Here is a 14,981-nt window from a genome sequence, read left to right on the forward strand (position 1 = left end):
CATATGCATCATTGATTGGTTCAATAATGTATGCTATGATATGTACACGCCCGGATGTTGCGTACGCACTCAGTGCTACGAGCAGATACCAGTCAGACCCAGGAGAGGCGCATTGGACTGCTGCCAAGAACATTCTGAAGTACCTGAAAAGGCACAAAGATGACTTCCTGGTCTATGGTGGAGATGATGAATTAATTGTTAAAGGCTATACGGACGCAAGTTTCCAAACCGACAAAGATGATTTCAGATCACAGTCTGGGTTTGTCTTCTGCCTCAACGGAGGAGCAGTAAGCTGGAAAAGTGCTAAGCAAAGCACCATTGCGGATTCTACAACTGAAGCGGAGTACATTGCTGCACATGAAGCAGCAAAGGAAGCTATATGTCTAAGGAAGTTCATAGGAGAACTTGGTGTAGTCCCCTCCATTAAAGGACCAATAGCCCTGTATTGTGATAATAACGGAGCTATTGCACAGGCAAAAGAGCCTAGACACCACCAGAGAGTCAAGCATGTACTTCGTAGATTTCACCTTCTACGAGAGTTCGTTGAAAGAAAAGAAGTCGAGATAAGCAAAATTGGAACTGATGACAACATATCAGATCCATTAACTAAACCTCTGCCGCAAGCGAAGCACAACTCGCACACTGCAGCTATGGGAATCAAGCATATTGGAGAATGGCTTTGATGTCTCTGTTTAATGTTTTAAAGTTTTAGAGTTTAAATCTTTGTAAAACATTATTGGTTAATCATTCACAATAAATGAAAGAAATTCATTTTTCCATTTAATTTGTGGTTTATTAAATGATGAGTCCCTTCAATTTGACGATATATTCAAGATAGACTGTCAGGACCAGTCCTGTGACTAAGAAATGTCTATCAAGTGAACTTGAATGTCAAAGGTTGAAAATGGTCCCTAATCGGAGTTTTCTATAAAATTGGACGCATAGAAAACGTTAGACGATTAGAGTGCAAGATGACTAGTAGTTCTGTTTCTTGAACTATGTGGACATGGCAATGTCATAATCATTTGCACAGATACTTACTTTGGGAAGACTAGTATCGGACAAGACCTATGAAACTTTACTGTAAGAGATGAAAGTCTGTCATAAGTAAATTTCATTAAATTATTAGACACTAAATCCTCAATACCTGAGTGATTTGAGATTACTTGTTTGAGAACTGGTTGCTTTGACGTTGACCAACCGTCGCACCGTAAAAGGAGGCTATAAAGGCAACGCTCAGGTAATCACCTATCAAACGAAGTCTAATCTCAAGATCGCAAGATTGGGATTGTCCTCCCATAAATCGGGAAGAGATGCTTAAAAGTTGTACAAGGCCACTCGGAGAGCTAGAAACTGTGAAATGCATGGCCGTGCTCGGATGAATCATAGGCTATGATTATCTGTTTATTTGATCAGTTGAACTCTGAAACCGAGGAACACCTCTGGACATAATAAGGATGACAACTCTTACCTTATGTTCAAGAGCAAGCATCGAGCGACAAAGGAATTAGGAAATGCACACTTGTCCCTAAGGACAAGTGGGAGACTGAAGGAAATAATGCCCTTGGTCCAAGTATGCATTCTATGTTAAGTCTAATAAATGCGGTTCAGTATTAATTAACAAGTTAATAATTCAGTGAGATCAAGTGAGCTGAATGCCTAGCTAGAGGCCGCTTCAGTTCAAGTGGAATTAATGATATTAATCCACAGCTTACTCTTGACTGAACCCGTAGGGTCACACAAATAGTACGTAAACGGATCAAGTATTTAATGGCATTAAATACTCCATCTATGAATATTCGGAACCGACGGATCTTGGTTTCAGTGGGAGCTAAGATCGTCACAGGCAAGAAATGAATACTCCGGAAACGATGATATTGCCGGAAACGGAAATATGGATCGTATCGGAAATATGAATATTATCCAAGTCGTAGATGTTGCCGGAAACGGAAACATGGTACGTATCGGAAAATATTATTGGAAATGGAAATATTACCAGAATCGGAAATATTACCGGAAACGGAAATATTGTCAGAATCGGAAATATTGCCGGAATCGGAAAATAATTCCGGAAACGGAAATATTAAATATTTGTTCGAAACGGAAATTAATTCCGGAATCGGAAATGTTAAATATTGTTCGTATCGGAAATAGATTCCGGAAATGGAAATTTAATCGGAAGCGTATCGTACGAATTAGCATCGGACGAGGCTTGCCGGACGAAGGCCCAGCACGAAGCCGGGGCCATCGCCCAGCAAGCATGCGCGCCACAAAGCCCAGCCAAGGCAGCGGCCAGGCCTACCGCAAGGCAGGCCCAGCGCGCGCCAAGAGGCCGCGGCTGCGTGGGCCGTGCTACGCGGGCTGCTGCTCGCACGCGCATGGGCAGCCCTTGTGGCTGCCGTGTGTGTGTGAGTTTGTGCTCATGCGTGATTCCTGAATCTGCAAGAGTCAGTGTATGATTAAATGTCTATTCCTAATTGGATAAATTAATTAAATAGAATTCATATAGGATTCTAATTCCAATTAATTCGCATCCTACTAGGATTACGATTCCTTTTCCATAACTCTATAAATAAAGGCCTAGGGGTCATAATTTATACATAAGTTTCAAAGTATTCAAAAGTGAGTTTTTTGAGAGAAAATTAAAACACATCTTGCTCATAAAAGTGCCGAATTTTCTAGTACCTTAAGGGCGATTCTAGTTGGTCAATCTTAAGGCGGATCCGGACGTGCTGTGGACTATCTACGGAGGGACGACACTTGGAGTCCTAAAAGACTTGTTCTTGTTCGGTTCGGGCGCAGCTAGGGAAGGCACGCAACAAAGAGTATGCATCTAATTATGCTATATGATTATGTGTAAATAATATGTTTCCTGGGTTAATGGTTGTTTCCGCATGATCTATGTAAATGTCATATGTATCATAACCTAACACAAAGCCCTCTATCTAGTAGTTGGATGCAAAAGGAAAAACATCCCCCTAGCGCTCGTAGATAACGGTTGGGCGGTTAACGTTTGCCCGTTGCGAACCGCCCATTGCTTGGGACTAGGAAGCGATGACTTCCAAACCTCCACACAAGGGGTACGAGCCTATGATAACTCCTAAAGGCCTGTGTTGGGAAAAATCAACCTTACCATACAAACCGGACCTGTGGCACGCACCACGGAGTTTCAAATAATCGACATCAAGCCCACTTTCAACCTCCTATTGGGGCGACCTTGGCTCCATGACTTAGGAGGTGTGGCTTCTACCCTGCACCAAATGGTTAAACTTAACCATAACGGGGTAATACTAGAAATCCGCGCCCCCTCCTCTCGACATCAGTTGTACTATGGTTGGAACGGCCGAAACTGCGGACGACCTTTATGGGTTTCAAATGGAAGAAACAATCCAGTTTATTGAAGACTATGATCCAGCATTCCTAGACCCGCATGCATCCCGGGTCATCCCTAGAATGCTGCTAGCTCAAGGTTATTTCCCAGGAACCCCATTGGGCATAAGGAAGAAGGAATGCACATTCCATCCTTTTACTCCCTTTGGCTTAGGCTATGAACCAACGGAGGAAGATATTGCTGACCGCCTGTCTGGGCTACGCCTTAACAAAGCCAAACAAACCAACCTCCTTCCCCCGTATCAAAGAACCCTTAACGATACATTCGTTCGGGAAGGAGAAGAACACCCATGCTGCGATTTCCCTGAACCCTTCGTTCAGGATGGCTTGCTAAAACCCGGATTTGAAATTTTCCATGACTGCCACACCTTGGATGAGGCACCCCACCTTACCAAGACTAAAACAGCTGAAATATTGGACAACCAGGCTCTATGGACATTGTTTAACGAAGGGAGGCCTATGGAGGACGAGACTGTGATGACTACCCTAGCTTTACAAGATGAAGGTTTCGATCCAACCCGGTTAATCTCTCCTGCATCAACACTAGAAGAGATCGAGAACGGATGGGTGAAGACATATCAGTGGGTCAATGCAAAAGGAATAGAATTCAAGATTAGTACCGGTGAAAGACCGAAGTTTTATGAGACTAAACCCCAGGCTTGAGCCACATAGAGCACCATTAGTAAAAAGCGCCTAGTAGTTCTTTAGATTGGTAGAAAAAATAATAGAGACTTTAGATGGTCCTAAGGCCCCTTAGAATATGGGTCAGTTTTATTTCAGTGTGTTTTCCTTACTTTCCAAATTAATAAAGGCGTAATATTTCTCCTAACAATTTCATTCTAACACTAAAAAAACACCAAATGTACTTGCAAAATACAAAAATAAAGAGGCGGCCCACTCTGGGCCCAACAAACAAAGCCCACTCGGTTTTGAAATAGTGCCATGGGAACCAATTCCCGAAACCCACAAAATAAACCTCACCATCCCATTCATATCCCCAAAACATAAAAGCCAACCAGTGTCATCATAAAAATCAATCCATGCAACCCAAAGAAATCAAAAGGAAATCAAATTCAAACAATACAAAGGTTTCTCAAGAAAAAAACTCATAAAAAATAGACACCGCCCCCCGCATCAACACGCACCTCAACCCACTCAAAAGCCTATACAAAGATCTTCATAACTTCTGCACCCTAACTCCATTTTCAAAACTGTTTTGAGTCACGAATAGAAAAAATTAATCCAGACAAAAATGCATTTCACGCTAACAGTAAAAAACGCCTCCAAAATAGCCTCAAAATTGACTTTAAATACGAGCAAAAATCAAGGCACAAAAAAAAAGAAAATAAATGCAAGAACATGTGAAGCAAAGTGTCAAAAACGACCGCCAGAAATCATTTTCAGCGCCCAGGGCTGGGCGCCGAAATTTCTGACGCCCCAGCCTGGGCGTTGAAACTCTCTGCCTGCCAAAGATTTTCTTTTCAGAAGTGCTCGTCATTTTATCCGCACACAACGGAAAAATAACGAACACTTGGGGGGTACAGTACGTATCCAAATAGGCTTACCAAAAATATAGCCATACAAATTAGTCGAATTTCATTTTTACGCGACTTATGGCAAAAAACGGCAGATGAAAATAATGATAATACTTCACTCATTTGACCGATTAAGTAATATGCTTCCACCTCAGGGCATATCTACCGAAATCCGGCATACTAGAACTTATTCTAAAGCTAGAACTACGCGCGACCTGATTCTGACAAGATACGTAGGCAATCCTTACCAAGGATTCGGTCAAATAAAAAAAAAACACATATTCTTTGTGCAAAAAGTGTTAGACATATAAAAACATAAAAAAAGAGGAGAAACAAAAATAAATGAAAATGAAAAATAAAAATACGCCTTTTTTGAAAAAATAAAAAGACGGAAAACAAAAGTGCTAAGAATAAAAACAAAAACAACTGAAATGAATAAAGGGCACCTACACCCTAGCAAGAATTACACTACTCTAGTTCTTCCGGATCATCAAATAAAGTCTTGTAGAGGGCAATGTTCGCAGGATCCACCCCCACAATCTTCTGCGCTGCCCCAATATCAATCTCCATAAGAACCGGCTCCTGGACACTAACTTCCAAAGATGCCAAGGCTTCAGAAACATTCTCAGTTATAGCCCGCTCAGCCTCAAGGGCACAGACAATGGTGGGAGAAGGATTATTATCATCAACTAGACTAGCCACTGTTTCTACAGGCGGCTGAGCCTTCCTAACCCATACATTGTTCCGGCGACAATCTCCGTGAGAGCTTGCATTTCTTTTAACAACAGCAGGCCCCTTCATGTTAGGCATCTTTTTACGCCTGAAACTAGAACGGGGAGGAACTTCCTTTCGCTTTGGATCAGGACGAGCTTTCACAGTCTTAATACTATAGGTACGAGGTTTGGCAGAATCAGGACCCTCATACTTAACACGAATACGAGGTATCAAAAGCTCAGCCGGCTCCCGATTTCGAGCCTCGGTCCTCACATCTTTACCATCGGAGCTCATCCACAACTTGTAGTTTTCAGAAAGACCCACAAAGCCATTTGTAGCTACGGCCCAACGCGGGAGACCATCATAATACTTAGCCCACGCTAGAACCCGTGTTTGTGAAAAGGCCGCTACCTTAGGTGGTACCGTATCAGAAAAGGGGATAGTCTGCCTTAAACCATATTGACGCATGACTCAGTAAGGGAAAAAGTAAATGGGACGAGATAGCCCCAACAAGGAAACATAAACCGATACATCAGAACCCCCCGTCATAGTAGTCAAACCCCACCATGGTACCACCCACTTAATAGAACAAATGCCATAAGTAAAAAAGGAGGTCCATTCGGCCTCGTCCTGGCCTTCGTGCAAGTATTTTCGGTTACCCAAGGCTAGAGGGCGATAATGTTTAGGATCGGCAGGAGCTTCCAAAAGTCTAAGCCGTTCCACGAGCCAAATCTGCAAAAAACGGGCACGATCAAAAAATAATAAAAGAAAACGGTTCCTGGCGCGCAGTTTTAACGCCCAGGACCAGGCGCCGAAAATTCCAGCGCCCAGCCCTGGGCGCTGAAACTCATTGTATACGCAAAAAAAACGTGTATACGTGCGCATGGAAAAAATCGATTACCTGCAGTAATAGGGGGCTTCCCTTAAAATGTTCAGATTTGGCATCCTTTTTCAGCTCATCCGCACTCAGCAAAGTTTCGGCAACAACCAACAGCATAATAGAATAGCAACTTTCCATCTGGCTAATCAAGGGGATCAACCTTATGTCACCGAACGCGCCATTGTTATTCGACAGCAAATAGTGATTCAACAAATAAAATACAAGGGCTCGAATATTCAATTTATGTTCGGTCATATTCTTACTAGGCCTAAAGTGATGTTTTACAAGTTTTGCCAAGTTAACCTCGTCACCTACAACAGTTTCAGCAAACATGTTATCATCTAGTCCTAGGAAAGCCCCTATGGTTGTTTTACCCTCTTCAATAGTGCAAGGGGTAACAGGAGTAGCATTAGTAGGATAACCAAGGATCGCAGCAAATTCATCTGGCAAAGGACATATTTCGTTGCCCCGAAAGGCAAAAACATGATGATCGGAGTCCCAAAAGCTTAGGGCAGCATGCAGAAAGTTAAAATCAATATTAATTTGTTGTAAGCCTAAAAGTGCCTCTAAGTGGTATTCTTTTAACAAATCTTTTTCTGTGGGAGTAAGGGCCCGTAGCCAACGCCTAACAGTCCGTTCGAGTGAGAAAGTAGGGATCGACATGGCAAAAGCAATGAGTAATTAAAACACAGCAAAAAAGAGAGAAAGAAATTGAGAGCGGTGGAAAATAGGGACGTGTCTAGCCCCTATATATAGCTGAACGCACCCAGTGACATCCTGATCCCATTCGGAAACGCGTTAAGAAATCCGAAAGTCAAATATCACCAGGAGAGGACTTCCAGCGCCCATGGCTGGGCGCCGAAATGTTTAACGCCTAGCCTTGGGCGCCGGAAATGCAGCCCAAGGCCCAAATTTCACAAAAACGCGGAACAGGAAAGGACTTAAAACCGTGTTGCTAAACACGAGGCCCTATTGCAAGTAGGATCAAGCCCAAAAGCACCTTTAGTTCCCAAATAAGCAAAAAATAAAAAAACTTGGTAGAAACTTAGACTTGTCTCAGAAAATGCTTATGTACACTTTTTCAAATCAAAATAAATAGCATGGTCATTCTTCGAAACACCAAAAATGTGTGTCGTTAAGTCGTTGGTTTTCCAAATAAAAAAATGTTTGTCTTTCAAAGGATTAATCCGGGCCAAGCTAAAACCGGATGTCGCCTGAAAACTGAAGTCGCACTCCACGGCTTCGCTAAAGTAGCACACTACTATAAAAGGTTGCTCGCACATACGAGCATGACCCCAAACATGATTACAAGATACAAGAAACGACCGACGAGCCCCAGTTCTTGGGGGCTCGCGAAAAAATATACTCCAACAAGGAGCGCACGATCAAAATCACATTCCCGGACTACGCCATACACCATCTCATGTTTGGATATCTCAAAAAAAAAGCAGGTTCGACCTCAGGAAAAGGTCGTCATTGACACTTGTGCATGGTCATCTGATCAAAGACCAAGTAGTGGCAAAAATCGAGCCGTAAAGACTAGCTCAAAACCACGAAAGCAGACGGTCACAAGACAAAGGTCCGTCTAAACCCGTTGTCAACCCACGTTCAGGTTACAACTAAATCCGAGCATCCCTCGAAAGAATTCGCTTTTGCAAGAATGAATAAGAAAAGAAATTCTCAAAGAAATCACGAGAACAAATGAAATAGGGACTTGCCCACCTCAATCGGGCAAGATCGCGCCACGAACCGCGCGAGTTCCAAATAGGAAAACGAATTCCGGGACGTCCACCCTCAGCGGACAGGACTCGCTCACCTTCAGCGGGCGGGGTCAGCGTCACTAGCCGCCCGGATCCTCAGTTTTCGAAAAATAGAATCTTCAAAAAATAGGCTCGCCATCTTCAGCCGGCGGGGTCTACAGCGCACACCACGTAGGTCCTTATTTTCGAAAAAATAAACACAAACAAATTTCAAAACAAATTCGTCCACTTCTATTGGACGGGGTGTCCACCCTTAGCGGACAGGCTCGCCATCTTTAGCCGGCGGGGTCTGCGTCACTAACCGCGCAGGTCCTTAGTCGCTGCAGCGATAACTTTTTTGGTTTTCCATTTTTCCCAAAAACGATGTGAGTAGCCTTTGGTTTTCCGTTTTCCCAAAAACGATGTGAGTAGCCTTTGGTTTTCCGTTTTTCCCAAAAACGATGTGAGTAGCTTTTGGTTTTCCGTTTTTTCCAAAAAAAAGAGCGATTTGAGTAGTTATTGGTTTTCCGTTTTTTCCAAAAATGAACGATGTGAGTAGTTTCCCTCTTTTCCAAAATTTAAAAGATTGGTTTTCCGTTTTTCCAAAAAGAACGATGTGTTGAATTTTCCTTCGTTTTACGACCCATAAAAACAAGGGGGTTTTCTCGTTTAGCTAACCCTAAAAATGAGAATCTTTAAAAACATTTTTTCCTCATGATTGGGCTTGGCCAGGCCCAATTACACTTTACAGCTTTGATTTCAAAAACATCTGTAGCTACTCCCAATGACAAAGTGAGGGAGTTTCTACGCACCTTTAGATCCTTCCAATGACAAAGTGAGGAAGTTTCTATACTATCAGTTGACAAATCCCAATGACTCGTGAGGGATATGTCGACACTTCAAAGTGATGACCCTTAAATCAAATGTTATCACTCGGGGGCTCGTGAGACCCTCGCAAAAAACAGGTCACCATGGCTTGTGTGACGCTCTCCGTCTAATACTTTGACCATCGTCTTACTCCAAGACTCAGTCAAAGTGGGGGCTAACTGTAGACACCTACTTTTGTCCCCATTCCCGAAAGGGAAAGGTTCGATGATGAAAACATAAATCTCCACTTGACAACGCATCTCCTATAAAATAACGAATCTCAATCACCCTTTTCGTTTCACCCGAAACCTGCTATTTATAGAAACCTGCTATTTATGGAAACCTGCTAAAAATAGTAACTGCCGTAAAGGGTAGCTTCTAAAAGTGGCAAGTCATAAAAGATAGAAACCTGTCAGAATTAGGTGTTGCACTCCAACATAAATCCTAAATGAGATAGAAAACTGCAAGAATCTTATTCCTAATATGATTCGGAAATAAGAGTTACGTATTAATTAAAATCCTAACGAGCCTAGATTTCGTAACGGGCCCAGACCCATTCCGTCATGAAATTGATACGCACTAAAAGACCCGATTAAGTCTCAAACGCTACGGATTTCAGGAATCCGAATCTGATTAAGAAAACAGCCCAGACCCTATTTTCAAGGCCTGGCTCTGGGCGCCGAAATCTTCGGCGCCCAGGCCTGGGCGCTGAAAATACCTAGGTACGTGTTTTTCCCTAATTCTTTGTGGATTAAGGCTCTACAATTCTATCTTTCCACAAACTCTTCCATATAAATACAGCCCCAAATTCGACGTGAAACAACACACAATTATTATTCTGAGTATTGACTCCAACCCCTAGCCTAAGCCTCACGCTGCGAAATTGTTCACGCGTTCTGTCGCAATCGATCCATAAATTGAACAGAACGTATCCTGTCCCATAAATTGAGATTCGTTAAATAAAAAGGAGAAATAGCAAAGTCAAAGTGGTTAGTTTTCTGAGAACCGTGACGCACCTCTCAAGGGTGCGTCGTAATGTGTCCCTTTTCGATGATTTAATTGCTTTCCTCGCCCTTTTTATGAACTGTAAACTAACTAAATCTGATTGTTCTATCACGGTTAATAAATATAATATTTTTGGGAAATTGGATTCTCATGCTAGGTCCCTTAATGCTATTTAAATCAGATAATCGCGATCGATCTAGTATTATATGTTGCATAGTGCTAAAATCAACTCAGATTAGTTTAATAGTTAACGCATGTCCCTTCAATTATTTATACTGAGCTAGTAAGGATATCCTACCTCTGGAGTTATCGACGAGCGAGTACTCCTCTCGGTAGTTACAGTCCCCCGAACCCTCAATCTCTACCTTGCGGGTGTATGTTGAGAGATCCCCACACCAGGGATCACAAGGGAACCTACGGCTATCGTGGTCAAACATAATTTCACTCCCTTTATGTCACGATAATTGGGTTTTGTCAGTTTTTCTCATTGTCGTTAAAAACTGAATGACGACTCCTATATTACTAGTCAATTGGGTGTATACTCACAGGAAATCGAATTACACTTGATTGAATAAAAAAGAATCGTCACACCCACGAGGGACGAGGTCACGCATTAGCCTCGTGCTTTTTCGACCCCCCTCACACCTGCAAACCAGAAGACTGCAAACGGGATGCAAGAAAAGCATAATGTCGAACATCACCAGCTGAATAAACACCCAATCCTCCATAAGAATAAGGCAAGGTGGCAAGACGCCATTGCCAGTCACCGAACCCAGGTCCCGAAGCAGCCACGATACGCTCTAAAGAAGCCCGAAGAGCCACATCAAAAGATAATTGGGCCGCTTCGAAGAGATGAGGCGGACAAGTGCGCATAGCAAAGTAGAGTCTAGAAACTCCAGTGCACGCACGAAGAAGAAACAACTCAGACTGGGGATCATTAAGCTTAGATACAACATCCATCAACACAACAGTCTTCGACACACGCTGCGAAACCAACTCCTTACAAAAAGAGGAATCCGTACTGACTGGACCACCAAGCAACTTAACACCAAGCGCAGGACAAGCAATATCCGAAGGAAAGACACCCTCTAGACGACTGCGTGGGTCCTCCGAAGGCCAGAAAACCTCTGTCTTCTCAACATTAACATGGAGACCTAAATGATGACCCTCCTCCAAAATCAACTCCGAGACCTTTCCAACCACCAAAGTGTCACCAACGATAGTGCCATCGTCCAAGTACCAAGCCTGAAGAGATAGATCAAAAGAGTCTCTGATTCGACACACCAGTGGATGTAGAACCAGAGAAAAAAGCAAAGGGCCGAGAGGATCCCCTTGCTTCACACCTTGACAAGACCACAAGGTATGCTCCCCATAATACAGCCGCGTTGGAGAAGAGTAGCAGAATTCAACCTAACGCGAAAGAGCAGGACAATTTAGCCAAACCTCACGCAACAAAGCCGATCGATCAACTAAATTGAACGCATTCTAAAAATCCACCAATAACATAGAGAGGCCAACATCAGCCCCACGAGCCTCAACCAAACGATTGACAGCATGGAGAATGGTCTCACCACCTGCTGGAACCCCAACTCCAAACTGAAGCCCTCCTAAGTACTTTCCTAAACGCGGACCAATCAAAGCAGCCCCGGCCTTAGAAACAAGGCGCCTCCAAATATTGCCCACAGCAATAGGCCGAATACCACCACCAGGCTTAACAAGTGGCGTAAGAGGAGCACTAGCAATATATCCTCCAAGCTCACCAGGACACTTTCCAGCAAGAAAGAGATTAACTACCTGAGTAATAGCATCCACCAACTCATCAGAAACAGCTACAGCAGCACCACCCAAGCAATCCAAAAGGTGTTGAGCACGCAAGCCATCTCTACCGCACGAAGTACCACGCGGAAAACCCCTAATCTTACCTGAAAGGAAGGTTGTTTTTCTTGCAAATCTGCAAGAGTAGCATCACTGTAAGGGGCAAGACCTGAGGACGAAAGAACTCTAACAGCAGCAGTGTAGTGACCGTCTGAAATCTGCAAGAGTAGCATCACATCCAATGGAGACACGCTAGCCAATGTGTCTTTGACAAGTTGCTCAGAACCACCAGGCTCACCCCAAGAACGAATAGCAGAGGTGATACTCTCTTCCTGTCGTCGCCGCCTAACACCAGAGGAACACTCACGATTACTTCGCGGAGAAAAAGTCGAGAGGACACAAAGAGGTAACACAAGCAACTGAACCCAACAAGCGATGTCATCTGGTCTGCAAATCACCTTATGAAGCGCCCCTTTTAGAACTCGCAAAAAACCCAAACGACATTTTGGAGGGATGGATTTCACAGAACGCAACCGCTTAGACAATAAAGTGTCTAGAAGAGCAACATCAAAAGAAAAATGATGTTCTCGAGGCGCATAAAAAGAAGACAGCTCGAAAGTAGGAGCTTGTGGTTTTTGAATACCGTAGAGAATAAAACGAATAATACCATCCCCAGAATTAGGTGGGTCCAGGGAACGATGTACTCATTTTCAATGTCCTACCAAAGTTCTTCTGTACCCACTTCCAGAATTTCGAAAGGAACCTAGAATCCCTATCTGATACGATATCCTTAGGAGCTCGATCCATGTAATCTCACTACATGTCTGATGTAAGCTTTGGCAAGTTGTTCCATTTTCCAGGTTTCTTTCATTGGTATGAACACTGCCGACTTAGTCAACCTATCTACTACTACCCAAATGGCATCATTTCCACCTTTCGACTTAGGTAAACAAGTGACGAAGTCCATTGAGATATAGTCCCATTTCCAACTCGGAATTTCTAAGGGTTGGACCTTTCCTTGAGGTCTCCTATGCTCAATCTTAACCTTCTGACAAGTCAAGCATCTTGCTATGAATTCAGCCACTTCATTCTTCATTCTTGGCCACCAATAGACTTTCTTTAGATCCTTATACAGCTTATCGCCTCCCGGGTGAACAGAATACGGTGTATTGTGACCTTCTCTCATCAACTTTTCCTTTAGCTCACTACACTTTTGAGGCACGCACCATCGTCCTTTGTACCTCAAACTTCCATCATCGTGGATCGTAAAATCCATCTCCTTTCCTTGCAAAATCTTTTCCTTGATTCGCTCTAGCTTAACATCTCCAGCCTGATTCTCCCTGATTTCATCAAATACAGACGGTTGGATAGTTAAGGCATTCATCATTCCTTCAAGACATTCTACATTCACTATTTCTAGATTCAATCGCTGCATGTCCTTGCACAGATCTTTAGCAACTACTAACGCATTCACACTATGACTTGATTTCCTGCTCAAGGCATCTGCAACTACATTGGCTTTTCCTTCATGGTATTGAATATCCAAATCATAACCCTTGATCAATTCCAACCACCTTCGTTGGCACATATTCAAATCCTTCTTTGTGAAAATGTATTTCAAACTCTTATGATCCGTGAATATCCTACATTTCACAACATACAAATAGTGTCTCATATCTTCAATGCAAACACTATGGTGGCTACCTCCAAGTCATGGGTAGGGTAATTGGATTCATATGGTTTAAACTTCCTTGATGAATACGCAATCACCTTCCCGTTCTGCATCAATACACACCCTAAGCCATTCTTAGAGGCATCACTGTACACATAATAGGTGTCACTGTCATCTGGTAAGGTTAACACCGGCGCAGTTGTCAATCGCGTCTTCAAAGCTTGGAATGCCTCTTCACACTGGTCATTCCACTCAAACTTCGCTTCCTTTTTCATCAAGGTTGTCATTGGTTTGGCAATTCTAGAAAAGTCTTGCACAAAGCATCTATAATAACCCGCTAAACCAAGAAAACTCTGAATATCGGTGACACTCTTAGGTGTAGGCCACTCACTAACAGCTTTTATCTTTGCAGGGTCCACTACAAATCCTTCCTTAGACACAAAATGTCCTAGGAATGCAACTTTCTTCAGCCAGAATTCACACTTCGAGAATTTGGCGTACAACTGGTTGTCTCTCAGGGTACTCAACACTTACCTTAAGTGTTTAGCATGGTCCTCCTCACTCTTGGAGTATACCAGAATATCATCTATGAAAACCACTACAAACTTGTCCAAGAATGCATGGAATACTCGGTTCATTAAGTCCATAAAAATTGCATGCGCATTGGTTAATCCAAAAGGCATAACTGTGAACTCATAATGACCGTATCTAGTCCTAAATGCAGTCTTTGGTACATCGTGCTCTGCGATTCTTAACTAATGATAACCTGACCTCAAATCAATCTTTGAAAAGATTCCTGTTCCTTTCAACTGGTCAAACAGATCGTTTATCGTAGGCAAAGGATACTTATTCTTGATTGTGACTTTATTGAGCTCCCTGTAGTGTATATAGAGTCTCATGCTTCCGTCCTTCTTCTTCACAAACAAGACTAGCGCTCCCCATGGCGATGCACTTGGTCCAATATAGCCTTTCTCTAGTAATTCTTCAACTTGACCTTTCAAATCACTCATTTCTGCCGGAGCCATCCGGTATTGGGCTTTCGAGATAGGTGCAGTTCCGAGTATTAGGTCTACGGTAAAGTCAATAGGTCGATTGGGCGGCATTCCCGGAATCTCCTCCGGAAACACGTCCAAGAACTCATTTACCACTGCAATGTCCTCTGGTTGCTCTTTCATCACATGCTCTAAGTCTCTCACATTACATAAGAAAACAGGGTTCCCTTAACCGACTAGCTTCATGAGCTCCATTGCCGTGATGATTCCTACACTTCTAGGTTTCCCAAAACGGCGATAGGATACTCCATTTCCTAGACTAGACTTCAAGTGAATATTCTGCTTCTCACAATTAATCTTGGCTTTGAACAT

At 43.0% G+C, this 14,981-nt stretch overlaps 1 protein-coding gene across 1 annotated transcript; it reads right to left on the reverse strand.

The window, feature by feature from the left end:
* Positions 1-13,616: 13,616 nt before the first annotated feature.
* On the reverse strand, positions 13,617-14,642 carry LOC130463306 (uncharacterized). The gene is made up of 3 exons (XM_056832400.1): positions 14,481-14,642; positions 14,013-14,081; positions 13,617-13,724 (listed from the first exon to the last, which is right to left on the reverse strand). Exons 1-3 carry the CDS (start codon positions 14,640-14,642, stop codon positions 13,617-13,619), a joined length of 339 nt encoding a protein of 112 aa, XP_056688378.1.
* Between the last annotated feature and the right edge of the window lie 339 nt (positions 14,643-14,981).

Source organism: Spinacia oleracea, chromosome 6 (assembly GCF_020520425.1).
Source record: "Spinacia oleracea cultivar Varoflay chromosome 6, BTI_SOV_V1, whole genome shotgun sequence".
NCBI classification, from domain to species: domain Eukaryota; kingdom Viridiplantae; phylum Streptophyta; class Magnoliopsida; order Caryophyllales; family Amaranthaceae; genus Spinacia; species Spinacia oleracea.

Coding starts and splice junctions, on each gene's coding strand:
- LOC130463306 (XM_056832400.1), bottom strand. CDS start 14,642: ATGGCTCCGGCAGAAATGAGTGATTTGAAAGGTCAAGTTGAAGAATTA. Junction 14,082..14,480: donor ACTACAGGGAGCTCAATAAA/GTCACAATCAAG, acceptor TTCTGGCTGAAG/AAAGTTGCATTCCTAGGACA. Junction 13,725..14,012: donor ACCCTGCAAAGATAAAAGCT/GTTAGTGAGTGG, acceptor GTATTGATGCAG/AACGGGAAGGTGATTGCGTA.